The 25,093-nt window shown below is 41.0% G+C and overlaps 2 protein-coding genes across 9 annotated transcripts in view; one reads left to right on the forward strand and one right to left on the reverse strand.

The window, feature by feature from the left end:
- katnb1 (katanin p80 (WD repeat containing) subunit B 1) overlaps positions 1-11,310 on the forward strand; it is a 36,956-nt gene extending 25,646 nt beyond the window's left edge. For all 3 annotated transcript variants that reach the window (XM_041191841.1, XM_041191842.1, XM_041191843.1), the window contains 6 exons: positions 1,657-1,776; positions 2,634-2,780; positions 5,182-5,258; positions 6,913-6,987; positions 8,109-8,225; positions 9,626-11,310. In XM_041191841.1, coding sequence (XP_041047775.1) covers positions 1,657-1,776; positions 2,634-2,780; positions 5,182-5,258; positions 6,913-6,987; positions 8,109-8,225; positions 9,626-9,758 — 669 coding nt within the window. In that variant the 3' untranslated portion in view covers positions 9,759-11,310. The remainder of the gene's footprint in view (positions 1-1,656; positions 1,777-2,633; positions 2,781-5,181; positions 5,259-6,912; positions 6,988-8,108; positions 8,226-9,625) is intronic.
- A 140-nt stretch (positions 11,311-11,450) lies between these two features.
- Positions 11,451-25,093, reverse strand: part of kifc3 (kinesin family member C3) — a 54,649-nt gene continuing 41,006 nt past the window's right edge. For all 6 annotated transcript variants that reach the window (XM_041192242.1, XM_041192245.1, XM_041192243.1 and 3 more), the window contains 6 exons: positions 23,483-23,606; positions 21,604-21,733; positions 18,526-18,755; positions 16,828-16,962; positions 15,372-15,480; positions 11,451-13,119 (listed from right to left, as the gene is read on the reverse strand). In XM_041192242.1, the coding sequence (XP_041048176.1) occupies positions 13,073-13,119; positions 15,372-15,480; positions 16,828-16,962; positions 18,526-18,755; positions 21,604-21,733; positions 23,483-23,606 (775 nt within the window). In that variant the 3' untranslated portion in view covers positions 11,451-13,072. The remainder of the gene's footprint in view (positions 13,120-15,371; positions 15,481-16,827; positions 16,963-18,525; positions 18,756-21,603; positions 21,734-23,482; positions 23,607-25,093) is intronic.

Here is a 25,093-nt window from a genome sequence, read left to right on the forward strand (position 1 = left end):
AATCACAGAAACCAACTGCTGTTTTTGCAGGTAAAGTGCCAGCAATATTAGGATCAGTAAGTAGGTTAGTGGGTTTTCGTAAAACTGATGAAAGCTTTCCCAATTCTGGACATTTCGCTGCATCATTCCTCAGAAGCAGCTGGTGTCTAAGCACCTCTATTTGAAACAGGTCATGGAGATTGTTTTGGTAACTGAGCTACATTGAAACTCCTGCATCTCATCATCAATTCAAAAATCACGACGAGTTCAACAATGAATCCCCTTCAGACCAGGTCCTTTACTGGCTTCTGAAGGAAAAATGGTTGTTACTTTTCGAATTGCTCAATCTGCTAAACGCTAGAGAAAAAGCTATAGCTTGAACTGATGGGTGTTCAGTAGGTTTTAGTTGTGGCCTTTCTAGCAGAAGCATTGCAGTTTCAGGAAAAATTAAATGTATAATTGTAAGGAACTCTGGATTTTCATATTTAACAATTTGAAGATGTTAAGCGGAAAAGGCCTCGTGTTAGAGTACTGGGCAAGCCACTGACTACATTAAAATGATTGAAACCAGTTATTTAAAAAAAAAAATACTTGAATTTTCAGGGCATTGTTGCCCTTCGTTTTATTTTTAATGACAAATGGGCCTCTTTTTGTTTCCCTGTTGTTCAGATTAGTACCAAAACATTGTATCAGTCAACAGATTTGTTTTAGTTGATCATATTTATGTTTACATTAGCTGAAAATACAAGGACTTGGAGTGGGAGTACGAGGACTGGGGGTGGGGATGCGGAACAGATTTTAGGTTATGGGCAAGAGATGCAGTAAGGAAGAACTTTTTTACACAGCAGGTGGCAATGAGCTGGATCTTTCTACCTATGAGGGTGGTGGAAGCGAAGAAAATTAATGATCTCACAAGGAAATTGGTTGGCCACTTGGGGGCTTAAAAACTTGCAAGGCTACAGGCATAGAGAGATGGGATTGGAGTGACTGGATTGCTCTGCAGAGAGTTGTCATGAACTTGATGGGCTGAATGGCTTCTTTTTGTGCTATAATGAAATGTTCATGCATATCTGATGGCAGTACGGGTTTCAAGAAAATAGTGGGAACCAAAAGCATTAAAATGACCGTCTTGTGCAATGCAAATATATTTTTCTGTATTTGCAATGAGAATAACAGCTAAGCAAGGTAATCTGTCTTTGCCCAATAATTTGTACATCCTTCCTAATATCTCCTTCTTCCTTATCTTTGTCTCCATTTAAAAAAAAATGCTTCTGAAGTTCTTTGGGACTTTTATATACCACCTAAAGATTTTTTTCATAATGCATGATGTTGTAATAATGCTACCACTAATGGTAGTTCATTGTTTGTCAGAAATGATTGAATTTTGTATTTAGTAATGGGGATTTTTTTTTTCATTTCTTGGAATTAAAGAATGATGACTGGATATTGGCTGATCCAAGTAACCCCATACTGCTTGGTATTGCATGGGATCCCCTATTTTTCTGAGAGATATTTTGATTTAATTGGCTGCATTCTTGATGTAGCTATGGTTGACTGGAATAGGTACTGTTTGAAGTTTGTGGCCTTCCCAGTTTTGTAATTCGGTTGCATATGATGATGTGAGAAATAATATAGAGCAGTCACCATCCAGACTGTTGAAACTGTCTTCTCTTTCAGCCAGATCAGCTGAACTTTCCTCCAACAGCAGCATCCACTCCCATCAGCCAACCTGAAGCACCAATAATCCCGATCGCTAAAAATGAACCCATTGGGTTGAAGGTGGCAGACTTTCTCCCAGTAAGTGGTGTTTAGTGATTTCCCTTTGGGTAATTTAATTTTTCTTAGCAGTTGCATTTTCTCTGCTTCTGTTTTGCACAAACTCTTGATGTCTGAATGGCAGCAGTAATATTATAGTTGATTCCAACTTAATGGGCTGGGGGTGGGAAATAAACCAAAGCTCCTACTGTGATTAATATCCAATAACTTGTTTGTAATCTGTAGTGGAGGTCAAATGAGGCCAGAATTCCGTTCAACTGGTTTTGCCCATCCTTGCTGTTTGGACCTGTACTTTAAAGGTAGCTTGCAATCTTAGTGTATGAATCTATACACTTAAAACATGCACCCTTACATTTTGAATCGGTACACTAAGGCAGCATCTGCATGTTGGTTAATTTGGTTCTGAATATAATTGTGGGATCAACTGTAAGACTCCATCTGGGTTAAAACCTTTGGTGGGTGAAGAATAACAAATGGTGATGGAGACCCCAGTAAGTAGATTTTTGTTTTCAAAATCATATCCTATCATAAAGGAAGGTCCAATCCAAGTATTTTGGTGCTGACAGATAAAGTATTCTTAAAGTTTAAGAGCTTTGAACAATTTGAAACTTCTTATTTATATTGCATTTAAGGAAGGAAGCTACCAACCTGAGTAATAGCTCGGGGGTAAGGGTCACTGACTGAAGAATGCAAAATTTTAAAAGTGCTATCTTAGTTATTTTTCTCCTGCGCGCTCAAGGATTGATAATTTTCTTATCTAGTTGCCCTAAATTATGAATGGGGAAGTCTGCAGCAGAGGTTTCTGTCAATTAGGCAAGGCAAGCCAAGTGTCTTTTCAATTGCATTAACTTGCTTTGATTTATTTCATATTTCTCCAGCCTCAGAATAATAAGTTGGCAGATTTGAGTGACGAAGATGCTGTGAGCCAAATCCGGAAAGGACATGACACCATGTGCGTGGTATTAACAAGTCGCTTCAAGAATCTAGACACTGTGAGGGCTGTATGGACCACTGGAGACGTCAAGGTCAGTGCAGTGATTCTTAACATGTAGTAACACATCTACTCTTTAACAGTGGAGTAATAATGAGTGTACACGCTGGAGGAATAAAAAATCAGTTCCTTCTTTTTCACCCCATACCCTTCCCCAGTTTGATGGGATTACTTATTGGTGCAGTGGTCAACGATCAACACTCAGTTTTCTAATAAAAACAAAAAAACTATATATGGGGCATGTGTCAATCACCTTTCTTTACTTCACATTTCACCAGATATTTTTGTTTATTTGAACTGTTTCTTTGGATATTTGCAACTGTACTTTTTAATATGCTGCAAACATTGACTTCTGACCCTCCCTGAATTGCAGTTTATTTGATCTGAACAAAATCTATATTATTCTTCTTGGCAGAGACTTAAAAAAAAACACAATATAATTGTGATTATTAATCTGATTCCAAAAATTAACACACCCTTGATGGCAGAAAGAGTTACTTTGCGGAGAAAAGAAATACACTAGCCCTAAAATAGTATACTTGATTACAGCATGATAGCCTTGTGCAGTTGTGTTTTTTTGCCATTGGGATTGTTACTGTGAATTAAGGCATAGAATAAATGCAAAATATTCCCACAATGATGTGATGACTTACGCAATATAGTAAGTCTCAGTCATTGAAACTTGTAAAGGACTTTGGGTAGTATCTTTGATGAAGCGCAAGAGGTAGGGGTGAAATGATATTCTACCTATTAGTTTCTAGAACAGATTTGGATTCATTCTCTGGTAAGAGAATTGGTAAACATATACACTTGATAAAGTGCCGTGTAGCAGGCTTGGCAGCAAAGTTAGAGCTGATGGAATAAAAGGGCAGTAGCTGCATGCGTACGCAGTTAGCTGAGTCACTGGAAACCGTAGTGGTCAATGGTTGTTATTCGGACTGGGGAAGGTATATAGTGGGGTTTCCCAGGGGGTCAGTATGAGAATCACAGCTTTTCTTGATCTATATTAAAGACCTTAACATAGCTGTACAGGATAAAACATAGTATTGTGAATTGTGAGAGAGTTAGTGATAACCTTCAGGAGGGCAAAGATGAGTTGGTAGAATGGGTGGATTAGTGGCAGATGATATTTAATGTGGAGATGTCAAGTGATATATTTTGGTAGGAGGAAGTAGGAGAGGCAATATAAAATTAAGGATGCAGCTCTAAAGTGGCAGAGGTGCAAAGGGGTCTGGAGATTATGTGCACAAATTGCTGAAGGTGGCAGGACAAGTTGAAAAAGCAGTTAAGGCATTAGGGGATTCTATGCTTTATAAATAGAGGCATAGAGAATGAAAGCAATGAACCCTTATAAAACAATGGTTCAGCCCTAACTGTGGTATTGTCCAGTTCTGGACACCGCACTTTAGGAAGGACCTGAAAGCTTGAGAGAGGGTGCAGGAAAGATTTACAAGAATTATTCCAGAATGAGGCACTTCAGTTACGTGGATAGATAGATTGGAGAAGCTAGTGGTGTTCTCTTTTTTAAAAAAAAGTTGAGAGGAGATTTGATAGAGGTGCTCAAAATCATGTGGGGTCAGGATAGAGAAGATGGGGACAAACTGTTCCCAATGACGGATGGAGAACTGGGGGACAATGACTTAAGGTGGATGGCAAAAGAACCGAAGGTGGCATGAGGAAAATATTTTTTATGGTTAGCGAGTGCTTTGGATCTGGAATGCACAGCCTGAGAATGTGGTGGAGGCAGATTCATTTATGGCATTCAAAAGGGAGCTGTTATCTGAAGAGAAAAATATTGCAAGGCTACAGGGAAAAGGCATGGGTATGGAACTAGCTGAATTGCTCTTGCAGAGAGCTAGCACAGGTGCAGTGGGCCAAATGGCTGCCTCCTGTGCTGTGACCATTCTATGAAAAGGCACAGTGGGAGTCCACTACTTGCAGTCCCCACAGGGAGCCATGTGTGAAAAAACTCCTGGCTTTCTCTAAGTTATCATTACTTGTTTCACTCCTGTGGATACCTTTAAAGACTTGGTTTATTTGCTTCATGGATTTGCAAGTCAGAAATTCTAAAAGGAATTTGTCCCTATACAACTATCATATTCCTAATACTTTTGTAACTCCCCCTCTCCACTTTTTGGCACAAGATGCAAAAGTCTGAAAGGTGGCACAGCTTCCTTTCCTGTTGTTTTAAAAGGTTGTCTTATAATTCATCCTGTCTAATTTTAGTGCTGAAATTTGGCTGGTTAAAACTGACATCTATTTGGCAGAAGAATTCGTAATGCCCATTACACAGCCGCTTTCTGCTTCAGCCAAAGCAAGGCCACTTTTATCTAAACCTCCTGCTGACAGTGTTGTTCTTGCTGGCATGATGTTTTCTGAAGAACTACACGTTCTAGGTTCAAATGCACATTCTAACACCAATTTCTTCATTGCAGACCTCCATAGACTCAGCAGTGACCATGAATGACTTGGCGGTCATTGTGGACATCTTGAACATTATTAATCTCAAACCGTATGTACTTGTTAAAAGGCTACCCAGTCCTTGAATCTGTTGAGGGGGGTAAAAATGCAACCTATAAATCTTTAATGATCTCACCTTGCTTAAAATGTTAGGATTAACTTAGAAGATTACCCACATCTAGAGACACAAGAAACAGACAAAGCATTTTCCTGTGTCTGTTTTCTGTAGCTTATTTTTCCTGGATCAGGTCACTAGCTTGAAGCTAGATGCTTTGGCTTGAGGGGTACCACTCCACATCAAGCATGGCTGACCAGCAGACTCTCCCACTCTTATGGTTTACCATTGGCATATTGGAAGGATTTGCAGGTTGATGCTTAACATGTTTGGCTACGTTATGAATGCACCTTCTCTGGCCATCAAGTCTTGGAACGAGAATCGAATATGGAGTTTCTGGCTTTTATAGGGATGTTACTACTGTGCCACAAGAACTTCACATTATTTGATAGGCGACTATTAAGAAAGAGGTGACATAATCTTAAAATTAGAGCTAAGCCATTCAGAAGTAAAATTGGAAAGTACGTTTTTAAGACAAGGAATAGTAGAAATCTGGAATTCTGTGCCTCCAAAGGACTGTAGGTGCTGGGACAGCTGGAGCTATCAAGGCAGCATTTTGTAGATTTTTGTTAGGTAAGGTATCGAGGGATATGTTTGAGGTACAGATCAACCATGATTTAATTGAATGGCAGAGCAGACTTGAGGGACTGAATGCCCTGTTAGTCCATTAGTGGTAGATTGCTGCTTCACTTTGCTACTTGATTTATTTATTGATTACTGTTGGATCCAACCACCTTGTAACTTCACAATTCACCAACCACTGTCCAATCCTGCTAATTAGTATTTTCACTTCTCTGACTGGCACTTCACTTGCCTCTAAGTGCAGCAAAAAAGATGGAGGCATTCATGCTGGAGTAACATGATCCTTCCACCTCATAGAAGAGCCTCCCTGACTGTCTTTTTAATTCTTTCTCTCCTGTCATCAGCACCAATTGCTTTATTGGCTGTAAAGTTTAATTTGCAGCTAATGCCATACCATCTGTTTCTAGTACTAACAGCCTGAAATCCATTCCTTTCTCCTATCTGGTAAATTTCAGAAACTACAGGCCTTATACTCCACTTTGTGTGAAAAGCTCAGTCTTTTGCCATTTGTGAGTCGCAGAGGCTGCATAAGGCAAGATGGCTTGTGTATTCAGGACTGACTTATACTAGATTGTGCCAGATTTGTTTAAAAAGTTTAAGTAAGGAAATAAAATCCTCCAGGTTGAGTAGAGAGAAAGAAATGTGAGAAATTGATCTTGTCCAATTCGCATTACTGTTCAAGACCCAACTACAGCCCCCAAAGATGAGTTGTTTTCATGTGCCTTGTCCTGCATTTTTCCCTGGCCCCTCTTTTTCAGAACCCAGCAGAACCTTTCTGAGAAACTTGAGAAGGGAATCAGAGTAGCTGCAGTGGGTTATCCTTTAACATTGATACAAATGGTAGAATTTGGGAGGAGATGACTTTTCTTCTAGTTTAAGATTGCTAACTGAATTTTATTAAATGAAATGGCACTTTGTTGTCAGTGTGTAAAAGATTAATTGATACTAATACTAATGTATCTGCTAGATCTCCCCCCAGCAGTTACTGATTATGTATCTTCTGTTTCAGAGCCTTGTGGAAACTGGACCTGTGCCCTTCGATCATTCCACAGATTGACAAACTGTTGCAGAGCAAGTATGAGAGGTCAGCAGTCATTTTGTTCATTGTTCCTGTGTTAGTGGGGCCTGGAGTGTTGTGTTGTGGGAATCAGAGTGGTGGTTCATTTTTGTGTTGGTGAACATCATGCATGCTTCTCAAATTTGAAATGGTAAAGACCCCACCCAATAACCAAAGTAGTGTAGCCTTTTTCACTTGTGCATTATATATGGTGTTGAAGTTAGCTACTGATTTCCCTCCACTCAGCACTGGAGAGAATTTATTTCAGTTGAACAAAAATACAGGGAGACTTTATGGCAAAGTGTATGTTGTTACTGGAAACTGTTGCGTCCAAATGATCACTGAGTCTTGATGTTCTTAACTATAGTGGTGGTAAGAGTATGAATGAGCGTTTGTAGAAACCAGACTGTTTCTCAACAACTTGTCAGTAGACCAACTAGGCAACATTTCACTGTCAGTTAGAAACCAAATTTGAGCATTTGTTTCCTAGCCGATGGAGTTAGATGGGAAGAAAACAAGAATGTGTTATATCCCATTTGGAAAGTTCAGGTTACATATTCAATTTCACTGTTGGAACTTAAAAACTCAGACATTGGGTTGGGTATTTTAAAGGTGAGATTGTCTATTTCCCAACTCACCTGTTTCAGTAAATGAATTCTACACCTTGTTTAGGACTAATGTGAGCCACACTGTCTCCAGGGATTTCCAACAGTTACAATCTGGTGATTTGAATTGAAAATCTTCCCTTAAATTCCTCTTGTGAAGTGAATGGCTCATCACAAACAACAATCCATAACTGGCATTAAACTGATGATTCTTATGCTGAGAAGTTGCAGGATGTTTTTGGGTAGGGCTGCTCATCCAAGATTCAGTGTGATGAATGTTAATAGATGTAGAATGAAATAGCCCCAGTATTCTGTCCAAGCTTTACTATAGCTGATCTGAAGTGCATGATACTGACACCAAGTGCATGGTAGTATTCCATTTCTGAGTACAGGTATTCCTTCCCTTGAAAAGCATAAACAAATTCCATGCATGTATTTTTTCATTTAATGAAAAAGCTTAGCTCCCCGAAGATCAAGTAAATGAATTGGCCTTCCATTGCTTAATTTGTATTATGAGCTCTGATCACTTTTCTCTCCCTGTAGCTACGTGCAGACTGGTTGTACTTCCCTTAAGTTGATCCTGCAGCGATTTGGACCCTTAATGGCAGACAATCTGGTTACACCACCCTCGATTGGGGTGGACATAACACGGGAAGAAAGGTCAGTGACTGCTATGTGTAGTATAGATAATGCTAAACTTGCCAAAAACTATTTGTGTGCAGCCATTTTGTTCGAGTATCTTCGTTCATACCATTTGTGTGGTACTCGGAGTGAATTTTTTGCTTTGTTTGCCTAATTCATTTGGGAATAAATAGGTCCACCCTCTTCTTACATCTCATTAAGCAGTCCATGCGTTGTGCTAAACCATCAGTCCAAATTGGTTAGAAAAGGGAACAGAATTGGTCAAATCATTATACTGAGCTTGCTCCACTATTTTGTTGACATGGCACAGTCCCAATTCACTGCCTTTTCTCCAAACCCCTTAATATGTCATGAGCAGTATTCTTCTATCTATTTTCAAACACCTCAATCGATTTAACATCAATTGCCTTCTCTACTGGACTTGGACTATTAGATTTCCCCATGTCACCTCTCTTTAGAGCTGGGTGTTCCATTCTCACACTGTTTGCGTGCAAATATTCTTGAAATTGCTATTCATGTAGCCATAGAATATCTTACAGTTGCACAGACTTGATAGCAATATTTTCTCCATGAACTGCCTAACCTGATCCCACTCTTTTCACTCTCTATAACCATTAATGTTCCTCTTTTACAGGCAACTGTTGAATTCCCTTTTTAAAATAATTTATGGATTCTTGATGCAGTAACAATTTGTTGTAGAGAAGTCAGACATTTAACACCTGTGTAAATTTGCTTCTATTCTCAGCAATGTTTTTTATGGCAATTTAATACAGAGCTAATATGCAAATACAGCAACTTCATGAAATTCATTGGGAGGTTAAGAGGTAGATGTTTTCATGAAGCTAATGGCAGGGCGTGCAAATTGTCCAGCAACTGTCACAGTTATCTGTTCCTCATCACAAATTGCTTGCTGATTTGCACACTAGTAACAACAAGCGTTGTTCACACGCTGGACCTGCTTTAACTACTTTGGCTAGTGCTTAGTAAATTAGTAGAATTTTTCAGTGATTTGCCAGATTCAAAGGAAATTAATAAGATCTCACTTTCTTAGATAAAGGGTCAAAATGGCATAGTTACGATAATTGGTTACATTTTTGGGATTTGTTCAATTGTAATTTCTTCACAAAAATGGGGAGAGGAGACTAATCTGTCAGACAAAGGAGCAATAAAAGCAAAATACTGCAGGTGCCGGAAATACTTAGCAAGTCTGGCAGCATCTGTGGAGACAGAAGTAGAGTTAATGTTTTGAGTCCAATGTGACTCTTAAGAATACTGCAGATCTGGTGAGTATTTTCCAGGACTTAGACAAATGGGAAAATGGGATAAAACTGAAATAAAAACAGAGTGCAAGTTCTCGTTTATCTTTAAATCTCCTGGTGCTCCTGTGACTTTGACTTATTTTTCCCTTCTTTTCTCAGGCACCAGAAATGTAAGCTCTGTTACAAGCAGTTAAAAAATCTGCTCCCGATTCTTCAGAGTAAAGCGGGACTGCCTGGCCGTCAAGGTAGTGCCTTTCGTGAACTTCAGCTTCTCATGGCAGCTTTTGAATGACCATGTTCCCTGTAGTCTTGTTATTGAAACCTCCCTCTGGGGACTCTGAGGTCCCCCTCCCTATTTGAGGAATTGACATCCTGTTGCAGACACTGCCAACAAATGATGCAAAGCCCAAATTCTCTTCAAACGGATTTTGCTTTTCAAGTTTACTGCAATTAAAAATTTTGAACATGAGTTAGCCAAGGAGCGCCTGGAGTTAATTTTTTTGTAATGCTGTGGAGAACAAAGTTTCTCATTTTCAGTATTTGAGACACTTGGGGAAACTGCTGATGATTCCTTAATTTACTTGCATCTTGTTGGTTTTAAGTCCATCCCTGTTAATCAACAGTGTGGTGTTGCCAGGGATAGAGGTTCTAGTGATGTTTTGCATTAACGTAAGTTACTTTGTTTTCCATTGAAGGTTGGAGTGAATTCAAACCTCTGACCTTAATTTATCAGCATTTCATAGGACAACGCTGGCTATGTGAAGCCATTGTGTTGTGCATGTCCCTGCTGATGGTCATTCTAGCCTGGTCTGCAGGTAAATGGTGAGATCCATTGATGATATGGGCTTTTATCTGTAACTGACATGCTTTTGGGATACTTTAGCCTCAAGTAACTTTACTGCTGTTTCCTACTGTATTGAGCATGAAACAGGACTACTGACTTTGGTCCTTTGTGATTCATTGGAACTCAGTGCAGTAGCTCACTGGCTGTTACTAAGGTACTGAAGTTACTTAGCTTCTGGTGAATGATCCATTGTGGTTTCCTGCAATGTGATGTCAGATTAACTCTTTCAGTTCTACCTGTCTACACTTCTGGAATGACACAGGTAATTTCAATCTGCTCAAGCAGTACAGGGCAAACTGTTTTGAAATTGCTGAGAGTTCTGTTTACTCCAAGGATTAGTCATTTTACATCTCTCCTAGATTTTTAACTTCTTTGCTTCAAGGCTGAGATCATTACTGGTGAATGGATGCCTTTTTATTGCATTTCTTTCTAATTTGAGAACTTTTTCCCATTCTCCCCAACTTTAACTTGACAAATAATCCCCCCAAGTCATACCTGTTTTTGCTTTCACACAAGTAAATTGGATGGAAATCTTGCCTCCAGAACTGGTTTCCTGGGAGGAGCTTGCCATTATGTTGTGACCTGGTAAAATGATCCTGTCAAACTTTGTTTTGGGCTGATTGTCTAGGAGCCCTTCATCTAATACCAGTGGAGCAGGCAAGTTACTGTTGTGGCTTCCTAACCAGGTAGTCACTTTAAATTAGCTCTACTGTAATATTTAACCTACAAGCCTTCTATGTGAATACTTGATTGCTGCTAAAGATGCATCAAGCCCTTTTTGTTTGGAGTTTCAACTGTGCATTATGATTGATTTGAACCTGTCCTGTGTTGCTGAGAATAAGCAGTATGCTTTACATTCCATGTCAGGAGTCAATTCTGTACTATTGTACATTAAGTTTAGATTGTTCATCAATGTCCTCACTATATATTGATGCTATGATTTTGGAAATGTTTCTATGTACATATGTTAAGTCTTCAATAATAAACTGATTTGAAAATATTTGAAAGGCCTATGCTTGAGCCTCTCAATTTCATTCCCCAAGTACACACTATTCTTGACTGATGCAAGTGTGGCTGGAGATCACCTTTATGCTACACTAGACAAGCACATACCAAGTTATATAATCACTAACATCTGGATTTCTTAAAAAACTGGACTTTATTTGAAATTGAATAGGCAGCAACATATATTGAAACTTTTGACATTACACTGAGTAATGATCAGGATTCTCAGAATACTGCAAAGGACCAAACTGGCATTGAGAGAAACCAGAATGTCAACACTAAATTTCTGAGCAGTCGCCCTGAGCATTATAAAACATTCATTGCTGGAAGTTTTCTCCAAGAGGTGCTGTCGCTAGTTCTGGGCTTCCTTACCTCCAACCACATTGGGTTGGAATATGAGCTGGGTTTTATCCCCAGAACCCAAAATGCTAACAACTAGAAGGAACAGTAAAGACTAACTGGGAAAACGACATTGCATGCTAAGCATAACAGGGGGAACAAGCTGCCTTAGACAGCAAATTCTCCTTCCTTCTGAAAAATGCAGGTTGGAATAATTATATACATTAAACTTAAAAGCACTCTGAACTTCAGAGACAAGTCAGTTATCAGATTGACTTTACATCAAGACAAATACTCTTACAGCAGCTCAAATTAGGTAACATTAGGTTCTTGCACAGATTTTAAATATCCCTGAAGTGGGGTGCAGAGAGGAAAAATGGATTTGGCAAGAAAGAGGTCAGTACCAGTGTCCTCAGTCAGTGTGGCACTGAGTTTTGATTCTATAGGATGAGGTGTAGTACACAAAGGGGAGCAGTTTTTTTTAAGCTAGGTAGGGGGTTGGATGGGCTTTGCGGAACAGTAAAGCAGCAAGTTACAGTAAAAAGTCAAATTGCCTTTGGTTTCAGACTTTTGCTTGTTCATTTTTAAATAAATATAGCTTGCCAAGGGAGAGGCAGCTGGTTTACAGGGTCAAACTAACCTTAGTTTAAATGTAAACCTTCATTAAAACACAAGGTAATGGAAAAAGAGTTATGAATTTCCAAGCTTTAAGTTGATATTTTGATGGCAAGTCTCACCATCCCCCCAACTTCCTACTTTTCCTCACCTCTCTTCAGAGGATGGCAACCCTTCTCTGGTTATTCCCCAGTTCCTTGCAAAACAGCAGACATTCTGGATTATTCTCTCCCAGCTGCTAAATCAGTCAGAATCACCTTTCCCATGTGCCATTGAGATGGAGGTGGAGAGAGGAAGAGGAGGGGAAAGAGAAAGGCACCAAAGTTTCTAAAAGAGGGACACTGCTCCCCAGGCACAATGTTGCCTAAGTGTTAAGTCAGTCTCCCTGATTTTTCTATATAACTGTATGTACTTTGCTCCGCCTTAGTGTAACCTCCAATTGTATATATACTGACTGAACCCATAGTGACAGCAAACTGCCACAGTTTGCAGTGCAAAAGGTGAAAGTCAGTGAACAGGTCTTAACAGAAAATAAAAAAAGGACAAGGTATTTGTACTGGAGCTCATTGAACATTAACCTTTGGATATCAAATGATGGGTTAAAAAAAGTAGACAATATAAAAATCTGTTTATACATATATAAAAAATAAGTAATGAGCTCTACTCTGTCAACTTTTTAAAACAGGCTGTATATAAATGTACAGACATTGGCTTATAATCTATGACTGGATTGTGTTGAAGTGCTGAACTTTGTACACTGGGATAGGCCACTACTCCCCAATCTTCCACTATTCCAGGTAGCCTCAGAGTGCAGGCAGTGCAGCTGGGCCATGTCGATGGTTTACTTCACCTACAGGGCAAATGTGCATAGATGAACTGAATCACATCCAATAGACATAATATGCAATTTAGCAAAGCTTGACATTTAAAAATTAAACAAAACTTAGAAATGTAGTTTGCCAAGGCTTAACACTTACAAGTAAATAAAAGAAAATACCCTAACCATGGGGTTCTATCATGGCTTTGCACAAGAGACAAATACTTTTACAACAATTCTTGGGTGCCAATTTGCTTCCCTTGCAGATCGAAAGGCCCCAGAAACAAGTGTGTTATCAGCAAGGGAAGGTGGATTTAGCAAAATAGAGGTCAGTTCCAGTATCCTCTCCATGGAACTGAGAGTTTGGATACCATAGGATGGGGTGCAATTATGGTGCTGTGCTACACAAAGGAGAACCTGGCCAGGTGTAGAGGGAGGAGCTCTTTGTTTTGAGGGACAGTAACAGTACAGCAACTCTAAAATACGAAATTTGAGAACATAATCGTATATCAGTGCCATACAGATTGAGATGACGTTGGAACTGACTGTGTTGGCAAATCCAGCTTCCTGCACTGGATGTCCCACTTGCTTCAAGAATTTTTAAATTCCGTGTTACTGTCACCTAACTCAAGAAACTGATGTGAAGTCTGCTCAGCTATGTGAAAGTCTTGGGAGTTTTTTTTAAAAATGATTTTAGATGTGGACATCGCTGGTAGGGCCACTATTTACTGGTCATCTTTTGTCCTTGAGAAGCACAAGTCATGTGGGTCCCACAGTGCTTTTCGCTAGGGAGCTCCAAGATTTTGATCCCATATCAATGAGCCTTTGCTAGCAGGCAGAGGCAGTGCCACAGTCATGTAAGATAGTGACTGCTATACCATGTAAAAGTTATACAGCTGTGTCTTCACAAAAAAAATTAACCCAGAGAGACTGGATATCCCATGCCAGGATAGCAAGCAAGGCAAGACACCAATGGCAGTAAAGCCTGCACAGACATCAGATTCAACCACTGTTCATTGTTATGGCAGCTGTGCTGTTTGTAGATATTACCTATAAAAGATTTGAATGGGTTTGTATCAAAAGTACCCACAGTTTGTGTTATCAGTTGTATGCCATGCATACTTGGGCAAATCTAACCTCAGATTCCATTTGGAGGCTCCCCAAGAAGGTACCATGTCTCTCCAGAAGTCCAAACATGGGTTTCTTTTTTGAAAAACTGGAGGGGTGGGGGGCGGAGGGGTCAGATTTCTCCCCCTGTTCCCTGAAATACTTTTATTTTTGAACTATAATGGGCAAATGATAGCTGGGTAGAGAGCACGCAGGGACGTTTCACGGCAAGAAACTCTGGAAGGTCGGAAATTTTGGACAGCAAGATTAGAAAAGGTTGACCCTATTGATAGCTATGGGGAGCTGACACTTCCAAACTTTTGGTTCATTAAATGGAGGTTTAACATCAATATGCAGCTTGTTCCAATCAACTTTTCTTCCTCTGATCTAACCCTGTAGTACTAATCAGCCAGTACTTATGTATAGGACTCATCCTTCTCAATCAGGATAACAGATCAGAATTTGTGTGTTGGACCCCACAGAACTACAATGTGGCTCATACTGAGGTCAACTGAGCAGCTCTCTGACAACAAAGACTGGATTACATGGTTTGTGGGGTAGTTATAGATACAATTTATAGCTGGAGATATACTGCATCAATTTTAGTAATTTACAAAAGTTAATAACTCCATTAAAAAACAACCAATGTAATTCACATTCATGCTTTTCAGAGAATGAACTTATAGAATGGACAGCTGTTAATGTAACTGATTCTATTCTATAGTGAATCTGTTTCTCCTGTTCCTTAGAGAGGAGCTATAGCATGGTAAGGGAGCAAAACAACATGAATTAAACGGTCTATTCCAATCCCATGTTTATGGGGAGATGACACAAGAGGGGCCAGTAGTCATTTAAATGTCCTGGGAGTTTCTAGGATTCCATGAGGTGACTGACTGCCGGGCTGAGATTATCCAGCGTGTAGGAGACATGGCTGAGTGTTGGTTCAGGAACTCGGAACTGGTTGGGGGTAGAGCAGATCTGGTCAGCAGCATAGTTCCCTTGTACTGACACACTGAATGAAGCAAAGCTCCATGTCCCCTCCATAGAGTTAGAAACCGACCAACATCTGGACCCAAGAGAAGCACCAAATGTCATCTATGATACTGGATTAAATTGGCTGAACCTAAGCAACCTGACTAATCCAACCCCCTGCCCCCCAAGGTGCAGGATTTCCATACCTGAAGCCACTAGTCTTCTTTTCCCTGCTGTGGTTTTCCCAACAGCGCTCCCTGCTGAATGGCTGATGTTGAACCGCCCTTGTTGGGCGACTGCAGACGGGGACTCTAACTGTGAAAGAAAATACACACATCAGTTTGTGTCTGAGGCACCCTATCTCCATGTGAGATATACTCTCAAGCCAAAGTCCTATCAGAATTTGTTAGCAATCAATAAGCTCCCCGTCCTACAACAATACACTGCGACAGACTGCATCACTGCTAACTTGTTAGCATATTGCATGATAGACTGTCCAATTCTTTACATGGCACTGAAGTTGATAAATGTAATGTATGGCTGTTTCATGACCCAGTATGTCAAGGAAACTACATGTTGCAGTGCTCATTTTGACCTGCCATCTTCCATGCAGGAAATTGAATCTTGGAAGATAGTAACTACAGAATGATCACATTTAATACACCCTGTGATTCAGATATTTCAAACATGAAACTGTATTTTTTAAAAGAATTGAAAGAACTAATGAAAATGAATTGAAGGCACTTTGCCATTTCAGCAGAGGATAAGTGCAACACCTTGAAAGGAATAAAGCTGAGCAGACAGGATGAATACATAGACAGAAATTGGGAGTGCAGACTAAAACAAATGTGACTCTAAAATAGATTAAGAAAATAAAAATGAATATCCTAATTCTGCTGGGAGAATAAGTGGATGGTAAAATGCAAAAAAATACTAAAATGTTGATCAGAAGCGCAACACCAACTTCAGAAAAATGCAGCAGAAACAGACAAGTTAAAATAAAATTCAGTACTAAAACAGTAAGAGGACTGTCAGAGAAAGGGACAGAAAGGTGCACACCTGGGCTCAGGGTTGGAATCACTAGTTTCCTATTAACGCCAATGACAGATTCAGAATATCAATGCAGATCAGTCAAACTGTGATGGGAGATGTAATTTTAGTGCGCTCACATTTGAACGGCTACACAAACGAAGAACAATGAATGATGTGTGAACTCCACAAATGGTGCTGGAATAGCCGTGGATGAATTCAAGAGAAATCTAGGAATTTTAGCAGACACGATGTTGTAGGCATCCAAGCAATTCAGAGCTATGATCAACAAAGTCATTAGAATGCTGAACTGCACAGCCAAAACAGTGGGACACAAGTCACTAGAGGTCACAATCCAATGCAGTGCTCTGATCAGGCGATATCTGTCAAGTCTGGCCACTGAGACACAAAGGAGATATGAAGCTGCTGGAATCAGTGCAGATGACCAGCTGTTCACTGGTATCAGGGATCTGAGTTATACGAAAATCTTGGGGATTCCTGGGCTCATCTGTCTAGAAAAGGAGGCATAATCTTCCCTTTCATTTCAAGATCCAATACTGTGACCACTTCCCTGCAGCAAACCATTTACACACCCTATTCCCGGAGACCATTATGCAGTGAAATGTTTGTCACCTCATAGTCTTGGCGGCTTGAATAGTGCTGGCTTTCGGCCCTTCGTACCATGGCCCCCAGTTCCACCGAGCGCACTCTCTGAGCAAACTTGAGCGAGCAAACTGTCTCATTGACGTTCTTCTCCATCGGAGACACCTGTGGAAATCAGAAAAAGGCTGGAGAAGAGCTTGTTACAATAGAAAATCCACACATTTATCAACTTCTAGTGACCCTGTTCTTTCTTTTGGTTCTGCTGGACTTTCATCTGAGGGAGAAGACCACAGGTTCAAGTCCCACTGAAGAACTTCAATGCAATATTGGCCAACACACAGTGCAGCACTGAGGGAGTGCAGTGCTATTGGAACAGTCAACTTTTGGACAAGATGGTAAACCTGCTTTGGTGGTTCAGGCAAACATTAAAGAAAAACACAGCACTGCTCGAAGATTAGGAAATTCTCCTGGTGTCTTGGACATTAATCCCTCAACCAAAACCAGTAAAATCAGATAAACTGGCCATTCATTTATGTGATTAAAGGATACTGCAGTGGGCACAATGGCTGCTGCAATTTCCCACATAATGGTAGTTACACAACATAATTCCATGTGAGGTACCTAGAGATATTTATGACAGTAATGATAAGGGAAGTTCCTGCTCTCTTGTGATGCTACCTACTCCACATGGAGAGCTAGGTCTCTGAATTCTGCATTGATGTCCAGCAGGATACTTGCTTCAGGTGGGTTGGGTTGTCTTGCCACCTTGCATGAGTTATGGGAGCCCAATAAACCTACTCCCACTGCCCCTCACCTAGTATAGGACTGACCATCCTATCAACTGATGTAAAGATTACGATCATGTTCACATCGTGTTATTCTGTTAGACTGTTATTCAGTCTGCGAATCTTTGTTAATTATGCAATGCTATGGATACTTCCACTACTTTACATCTGTTTTCCCAAGATACTAAAACAATGACCATTAAAACCAAACATGAGCCAATCATCTACCAGCAGAACCAACGCCAAACTTTTCAACAGAGATAAAAACAAAAAACTGCGGATGCTGGAAATCCAAAACAAAAACAGAATTACCTGGAAAAACTCAGCAGGTCTGGCAGCATCAGCGGAGAAGAAAAGAGTTGACGTTTCGAGTCCTCATGACCCTTCAACAGAACTGGGTGTGTAAATGGTTTGCTGCAGGGAAGTGGTCACAGTATTGGATCTTGAAATGAAAGGGAAGATTATGCCTCCTTTTCTAGACAGATGAGCCCAGGATTCCCCAAGATTTTCACATAACTCAGATCCCTGGGTTCTGTTGAAGGGTCATGAGGACTCGAAACGTCAACTCTTTTCTTCTCCACCGATGCTGCCAGACCTGCTGAGTTTTTCCAGGTAATTCTGTTTTTGTCCAAGCTTTTCAACTACTGACTTCTCTTAAAATTAACCTGTATGAGCTCAGCTCATGTGTCTTCCAAGTGTATCTAATTCTGACAATAACTAGCATGCCAGAGCTGTCCCAAACTCTTCTTTCTACCTACATGGCTTCATTCCCTTTGCCACCAGCCACCAAAATGCACCAAAGCTGCAAAGGCCAACATCTTTTCTCCATGCCCATTTCCCATTTCTCACTGATATCTGATCCACAGGGATACCTCTCCACAGTTGGGGCTTCGGGAAGTCCATCCCCTAGAAACACTTTGATAAAATGAGGGAGGAGTCTCACCTGGACCATCATGAGAGTTTTGCTGTCCCCACTGAGGGAGTCTTGCAGCAAGTAGGTCAGTTTGGAATTACGGAAAGGAATATACTGTTGCTTGGAGCGCAGTGCACAGATGACATCACCAAGGGCCAACAAGGACTTGTTAATATTCTGGGCTTCTCTCAGCCGGGGTCCCTCTGCACCTGATTTACCAACACGCTCAGACCCAGCCAAGTCCACCAGGTTTAATTTGCCTGGAAGAAAGCAAAGTAGTGCATTTTAAGATAAAAAAAATCCACAAGAGTCACATCGCTAAACAGGAAGAGTGATCATTTAGTAGCCCATTTTTCATGAGCTAAATTCTAATTGTTAAATTATACCTTTACTCACAGATAATCAGTCCTCGCCTGAATGGTGCCGCATCCACTGTCTTAAACATTCACCCCCTCCACCACAAATACACAATGGGGGGAAACTTAAAAAGGAAATTAGGAGAGCAAAAAAGGGGCATGAAAAAACATTGGCAGGTAGAATAAATAAAAATCCAAAGTTATTTTACAAATACATTAAGAGTAAGGGGATAACTAGTGAAAGAGTAGAGCCCATTAAGGACCATAGTGGTAATTTGTGTGTGGGGCCAGAAGACGTAGGTAGGGTTCTAAATGAATACTTTGTGTCGATGTTCACAAGTGATAGGGACGACGTCAGTATGGAAATCAGGCAGAAGGACTGTGATATAATTAAAGAAATTAGCACAGAGAGGGAGGAGGTTCTAAGTGGTCTGGCAGGCTTACAAGTAGATAAACCTCCAAGCCCGGATGAAATGTATCCCAGTTGAGTGAGGCAAAGGAGGAGATAGCAGGGGCACTGGCAATAATTTTCAATACCTCTCTGGCCACAGGAGAGGTGCCAGAGGACAGGATGACAGCCAATGTGGTACAGTTATTCAAGAAGGGAGGAAGGGATAAACCAGGGAACTACAGGCCAGTCAAGTCTAACCTCAGTGGCGGGGAAACTATTGGAAGCAATTCCGAGGGACAGAATTAATCCACACTTGGAGAGGCAGGGATTAATCAAGGACAGTCAGCATGGTTTTGTTAAGGGGAGGTCATGTCTGACCAATTTGTTTGAATTTTTCGAAGAGGTGACCAGGTGTGTAGATGAGGGCAATGCCTTTGAAGTAGTCTACTTGGACTTTAGCAAGACTTTTGATAAGGTCCCGCATGGGAGACTGACAACGAAGATAACAGCCCACAGAATCCAAGGCAATTTGGCAAATTGGATCCAGAATTGGCCAAGTGGCAGGAAGCAGAGGGTGATGGTCGAAGGGTGTTTTTGTGACTGGATGCCTGTGTCCAGTGGGGTTCCAGTGAGATCGGTGTTGGGTCCCTTGCTGTTTGTGGTATATATAAACGACTTAGATTTGAATGTAGGAGGGTTGATCAGTAAGATCACGGATGACACGAAAATTGGTGGGTGGTAAATAGTGAGGAGAATAGCCTTAGATTATAGGAGGATATAGATGGGCTGATCAGTGGCAAATGGAATTTAATCCAGATAAGTGTGAAGTGATGCACTTGAGCAGGACAAACGAGGCATGGGAATACACGATGAATGGTAGGACCTTGGGAAGTACCAAGGATCAGAAGGACTTGGTGTGCATGCCCACCAGTCCCTTAAGGTAGCGAGACAGGTAGATAAGGTGATTAAGAAGGCATTTGGGATACTTGCCTTTATTAGCCGAGGCACAGAATATAAGAGCAGGGAGGTTATGCTGGGACTGTATAAAACCCTGGTTAGGCTACAGCTACAGTATTGTGTGCAGTTCTGGAATTCACATTATAGGAAGGATGTGACTGCACTAGGAGTACAGAGGAGATTTACCAGGATGTTGCCTGGGCTGGAGAGTTTCAGTTATGAGGAGAGATTGGATAGACTGGGGTTATTTTCCCTGGAGCAGAGGAGATTGAAGGGGGACATGATTGAGGTGTATAAAATTATGAGGGGCATAGATAGGGTAGACAGGAAGGAACTTTTCCCTTTAGTGGAAGAATCAATAACCAGGGAGCATAGTAAGGGGCAGGAGGTTTAGAGGGGATGTGAGGAAGAATTTTTTCACCCAGAGGGTGGTGGGACTCTGAAACGCACTGCCTGAAAGGACGGTAGAGGCAGAAACCCTCATAACATTTAAGAAGTATTTGGATGTGCACTTGCAATGCCATGTCATACAAGGTTATGGGCTTAGTGCTGGAAAATGAGATTAGAATAGTTAGGTACTTGTTTGACTGGTGCAGACTCAATGGGCCTAGGTGTGTTGCTGCAGACCTCAATGACTATGACAATGGCAGCAGTGTGTGCCATCTACAAGATGCAATGCAACAACTCACCAAGGTTCCTTCCACAGCAACCTCTACCACCTAAAAGGACAAGGTCAGCAGGTGCATGGAAACATCACCACCTGCAAGTGCCCCTCCAAGCCACACACCATCCTGACTTGGAGCTATATCGACATTCCTTCACTGTCACTGGGTCAAAATCCTGGAACTCCCTTTCTAACAGTTCTGTTGGTGTTCCAACACATGGACTGCAGAAGTTCAAAAAGGTGGCTAACCACCATCTTCTTAAAGTCAATTAGAAATGGCCAATAATTAATGACCTTGCCAGTGACACCCACATCCTGTGACTGAATTATAGTTCTAACTGTTACAATCTCCCTTATCATCAAGCTTCCACAGTCCTGCTATTTTCATTGCATCCCACCCCAACTATAATGCAGTGTCTTTCTTCCTATTACAGGTGACCCTTGTACAACTCCACTGTCACTGTGTCAAGTGACTATCAGGATGGTAGAAGGCAAACTATTGGACTGCAGTCTTTTGTCAAGCATTTCCCATGTCTTTAATTCCACCCATCTTATAAATTGAATGTTACTTTAAAATGAACAAAATTGATGCATGGACTGAAATCTGAGAGACAGAGTCTAAAGCTAATGGATGAATTTAATGAATTGAGCAGATCAAAGCTACAAATGTATGAAATACTCGCTCACACTGACACTAGCAGCCTCAGTGTAATCACTTCTCTGTTACACCCAGATCCTACCTGTCGTTCTTACTCCAGAGGTAAGGTTTATCCCAGTCACGGAGACTATGAGCAGAGCATGAGAGCGGGAGCTGCGTTCATTCACATTTGTAAAATCTGTCGCACGATTCACACGTCCAAGTTCAAAAACCTAATGGAGCAGAAAATCAGACCTCAAAGTGTGCCCATCTTGCAAAGATCCTATTTTTTTCAAAAATCAGGCTTCAGGAACTACAATTCCTTTGTACGTTCATCGCTTTCTGCCTAATTTCAAAAAAGAATTATTTTTAATATCCAAATCATAATATAAATAGGCTCCCCAGACTATGTAAAAGAAATGGACACACAGATAGCTGTTCAGTGGCTTGAACATATAATCTAGGCTAACAATAGCACAGTACCAAGTGTGCATATCACTTTCATTGGTGCCATCTTTTTGGGTCAAAGTTAAACTGAGGCCCTGTCTGCCCTTTCAGGTGGACCTAAAGATCCCATGACATTATTTTGAAGAGTAGGGCTGTTTGCATCAGTGTCATAGAAACTAGGGGCAGGAGTAGGCCATTCGGCCCTTTGAGCCTGCTCTGCCATTCAACATGATCATGGCTGATCCTCCACCTCAACGTCATATTCCCGTTTTCTCTCCATACCCCTTGATGTCCCTATTACCCAAAAAATTATCAATTTATTTCTTGAACATACTCAGTGACCTGGCCTCCATGGCGGTCTGTGGAGGGAATTCCACAGTGTTGAACGCCCTCAGTGAAGAAATCTTTCCTCATCTCAGTCCTAAATGGCCTGTCTCGTATCCTGAGACTGTGACTCCTGGTTCTAGACTCCCCAACCAGGGGAAACATCCTCCCTGCATCCAGTCTATTTAACCCTGTTAGAATATTATATGCTTCAATCAGATCCCCTCTCATTCTTCTAAACTCTAGTGAATACAGGCCCAGTCAAACCAATCTCTCCTCATACCACAGTCCTGCCATCCCCAGTATCAGCCTAGTGAACCTTCCCTCTATGGCAAGTATATCCCTTCTTAGGTAGGGAGACCAAAACTGCACGCAATACTCCAGGTGTGGTCTCACCAAGGCCCTGTATAACTGCAGTAAGACATCCCTACTTCTGAACTCAAATCCTCTTGCAATGAAGGCCAACATACCATCTGCCTTCCTAATTGATTGCTGCACCTGCCACCTGTCTGTTTACTTTCATTGACTTGCGTACAAGGACACCCAGATCCCTTTGTACATCCACATTGCCCAATATATCACCATTTAAATAATACTCTGTCTTTCTGTTTTTCACACTCAAGTGTATAACTTCACATTTATCTATGTTATACTGCATCTGCCATGTGTTTGCCCATACACACAACTTGTCTAAATCGTCCTGAAGCCTCCTTGCATCCTCAACTCACAACTCCGCCCAGTTATGTGTCATCAGCAAACTTGGAAATATTGCATTTGGTTTCCTCATCCAAGTCATTTATATATATATCATGACTAGCTGGAGCCCAAGCACTGATCGCTGTGGTACACCACCAGTCACCGCCTGCCATCTAGAAAAAGACCCATTTATTCCCATTCTCTGTTACTGGTCTGTCAACCAATTCTCAATCCATGCCAATATATTACCCCCGATCCCATGTACTTTAATTTTGCCCACTAGCCTCTTATGTGGGACCTTATCAAAAATCTTCTTTAAATCCAAATACGTCACATCCACTGCGTCCTGGCCAAAAGTTATTTAAACCTGAGCAATAGGTGAAACACAGTCCACAAGGACTTTTTAGGTCAATATAAATGCTCCAGCCCTCTTACCTCCATTCTACTCTCCCATTGCAAACCTGCTCAGCCCTCCTTGCCACACAACACAAAAACAGATTTAAAGAACTCTCTACCTTATTGATGTCATCCACACTCTGTACCCTGATCTGAGTCAGGCCTGGCACATAGAGCTGGCCACTGCCATCAGGGCTCAGCTTTATCTCCAGCTTCTCATTGGGGTCCTTGGCCAACAGGTTCCTGCAAAGTAAACAAGAATTTGGGTCTTATGGCCTCAGCCAACAGGACCAGCATCTTCAGTATCCATCCAACTGCCTCAGCCCCAGGTGCACAACCACAAGAAAGAAAAGACAACATCAACAGCCACAGAGCAGCAGCAAACACCGGACAGCAGGGAGACTGAGTGCAGCAGTTACATGGAATTTTACATCAGAATTTTAAAAAATTGTTTGAGAATCTAGGACTTCATTTGCGAATAAATACTAGGGAATAAGGGGCTATTTTAGGAATGGGAGGGCGTAAGATCATAAGATCAGATGAAAGAGGAGCAGGCCCATCGAGCCTGCTCTGCCATTCGAGAAGATTAATGGCTCACCAGATTGTGGCCTTAACTCCACTTTCCTTCCTGCCTGCCCCTCCTCCATCAAGTCAATCAAAAATCTGTCTAACTCAGCCTTGAATATATCCAATAACCCACCCTCCACTGCTCTCTGTGGAAGAGACTTCCAAAGGCTAATGACCCTCAGAAGAAATTCCTCATCTCCATCTTAAATGGTAGACTCCTTATTTTTAAACTGTGCCCCCTAGTTCTAGATTCTCCCACGAGGGGAACTCTGTGCCTGCCCTGTCAAGCCCCCTCAAAATTTTATATGTTTCAGTAAGGTCACCTCTCATTCTTCTAAACTCCAATAAGTATAGGCCCAACCTGCTCAACCTTTCCTAAGACAACTCCTTCATCCCTGAAATCAGTCTAGTGAACCTTCTCTAAACTGAGTGGAGCCATTAAATCAAACCTTGGCAGCTGTAGCCTAAAAACTCTGACCTGAATCTGCTGCCAGCGAGTGAGGGTGAAGAGCCCCAAGGGAAGTCTACCATCAAATAACTAATCTGCTCAGTCTGTCTCAGAATCTATAAACTTGCACAAAGGTCCAGGCGGTGTCATCACAAAGGCTTCAGCAAGTTGGACAGACTGCTCAAGAAGAAATTTTGGAAGACATCCATTAAATGTTCATTTTCTTTTTAAAAGCTTAGACTATATTTAATTGATTATTTGTGTTATTATCTGCTCCCCTTTGTACTGAAATTCAACTGCAATTTTTGTTTCATAATAAGAAAACCAACTTGTCCATTAAAAATTTGTAAAAAAAAATACCATTTATCTCAAACTGTTCAATAAATCAATTGTAGTGAATTGTTAGATTTACTGTCTTTGGATATTATAATGGATTTCCTTATCAACATACATTCCTTCATTATCAAAGGTGATGAAACAGAATGCTGAACTATCTGCCCATAACACCACCTCTGCACAAACTCTAGCACCTCAGGAAATTTTACACCTCATGATGCAACCTGCAGGAGAGTATTTGATGAGACAGTGTAGAGGGTGTTTTATTACACACGTAACCTACGTGGCACCTGGGTCATTATATGAAAAAGGAGGTAATTTTGATGGCTCCAAACACTGCTTTTGAAAATTGTGCACCTTTGACCGTTAACATGCTGTC

This window comes from Carcharodon carcharias, chromosome 7, assembly GCF_017639515.1.
Source record: "Carcharodon carcharias isolate sCarCar2 chromosome 7, sCarCar2.pri, whole genome shotgun sequence".
Classification (NCBI taxonomy): domain Eukaryota; kingdom Metazoa; phylum Chordata; class Chondrichthyes; order Lamniformes; family Lamnidae; genus Carcharodon; species Carcharodon carcharias.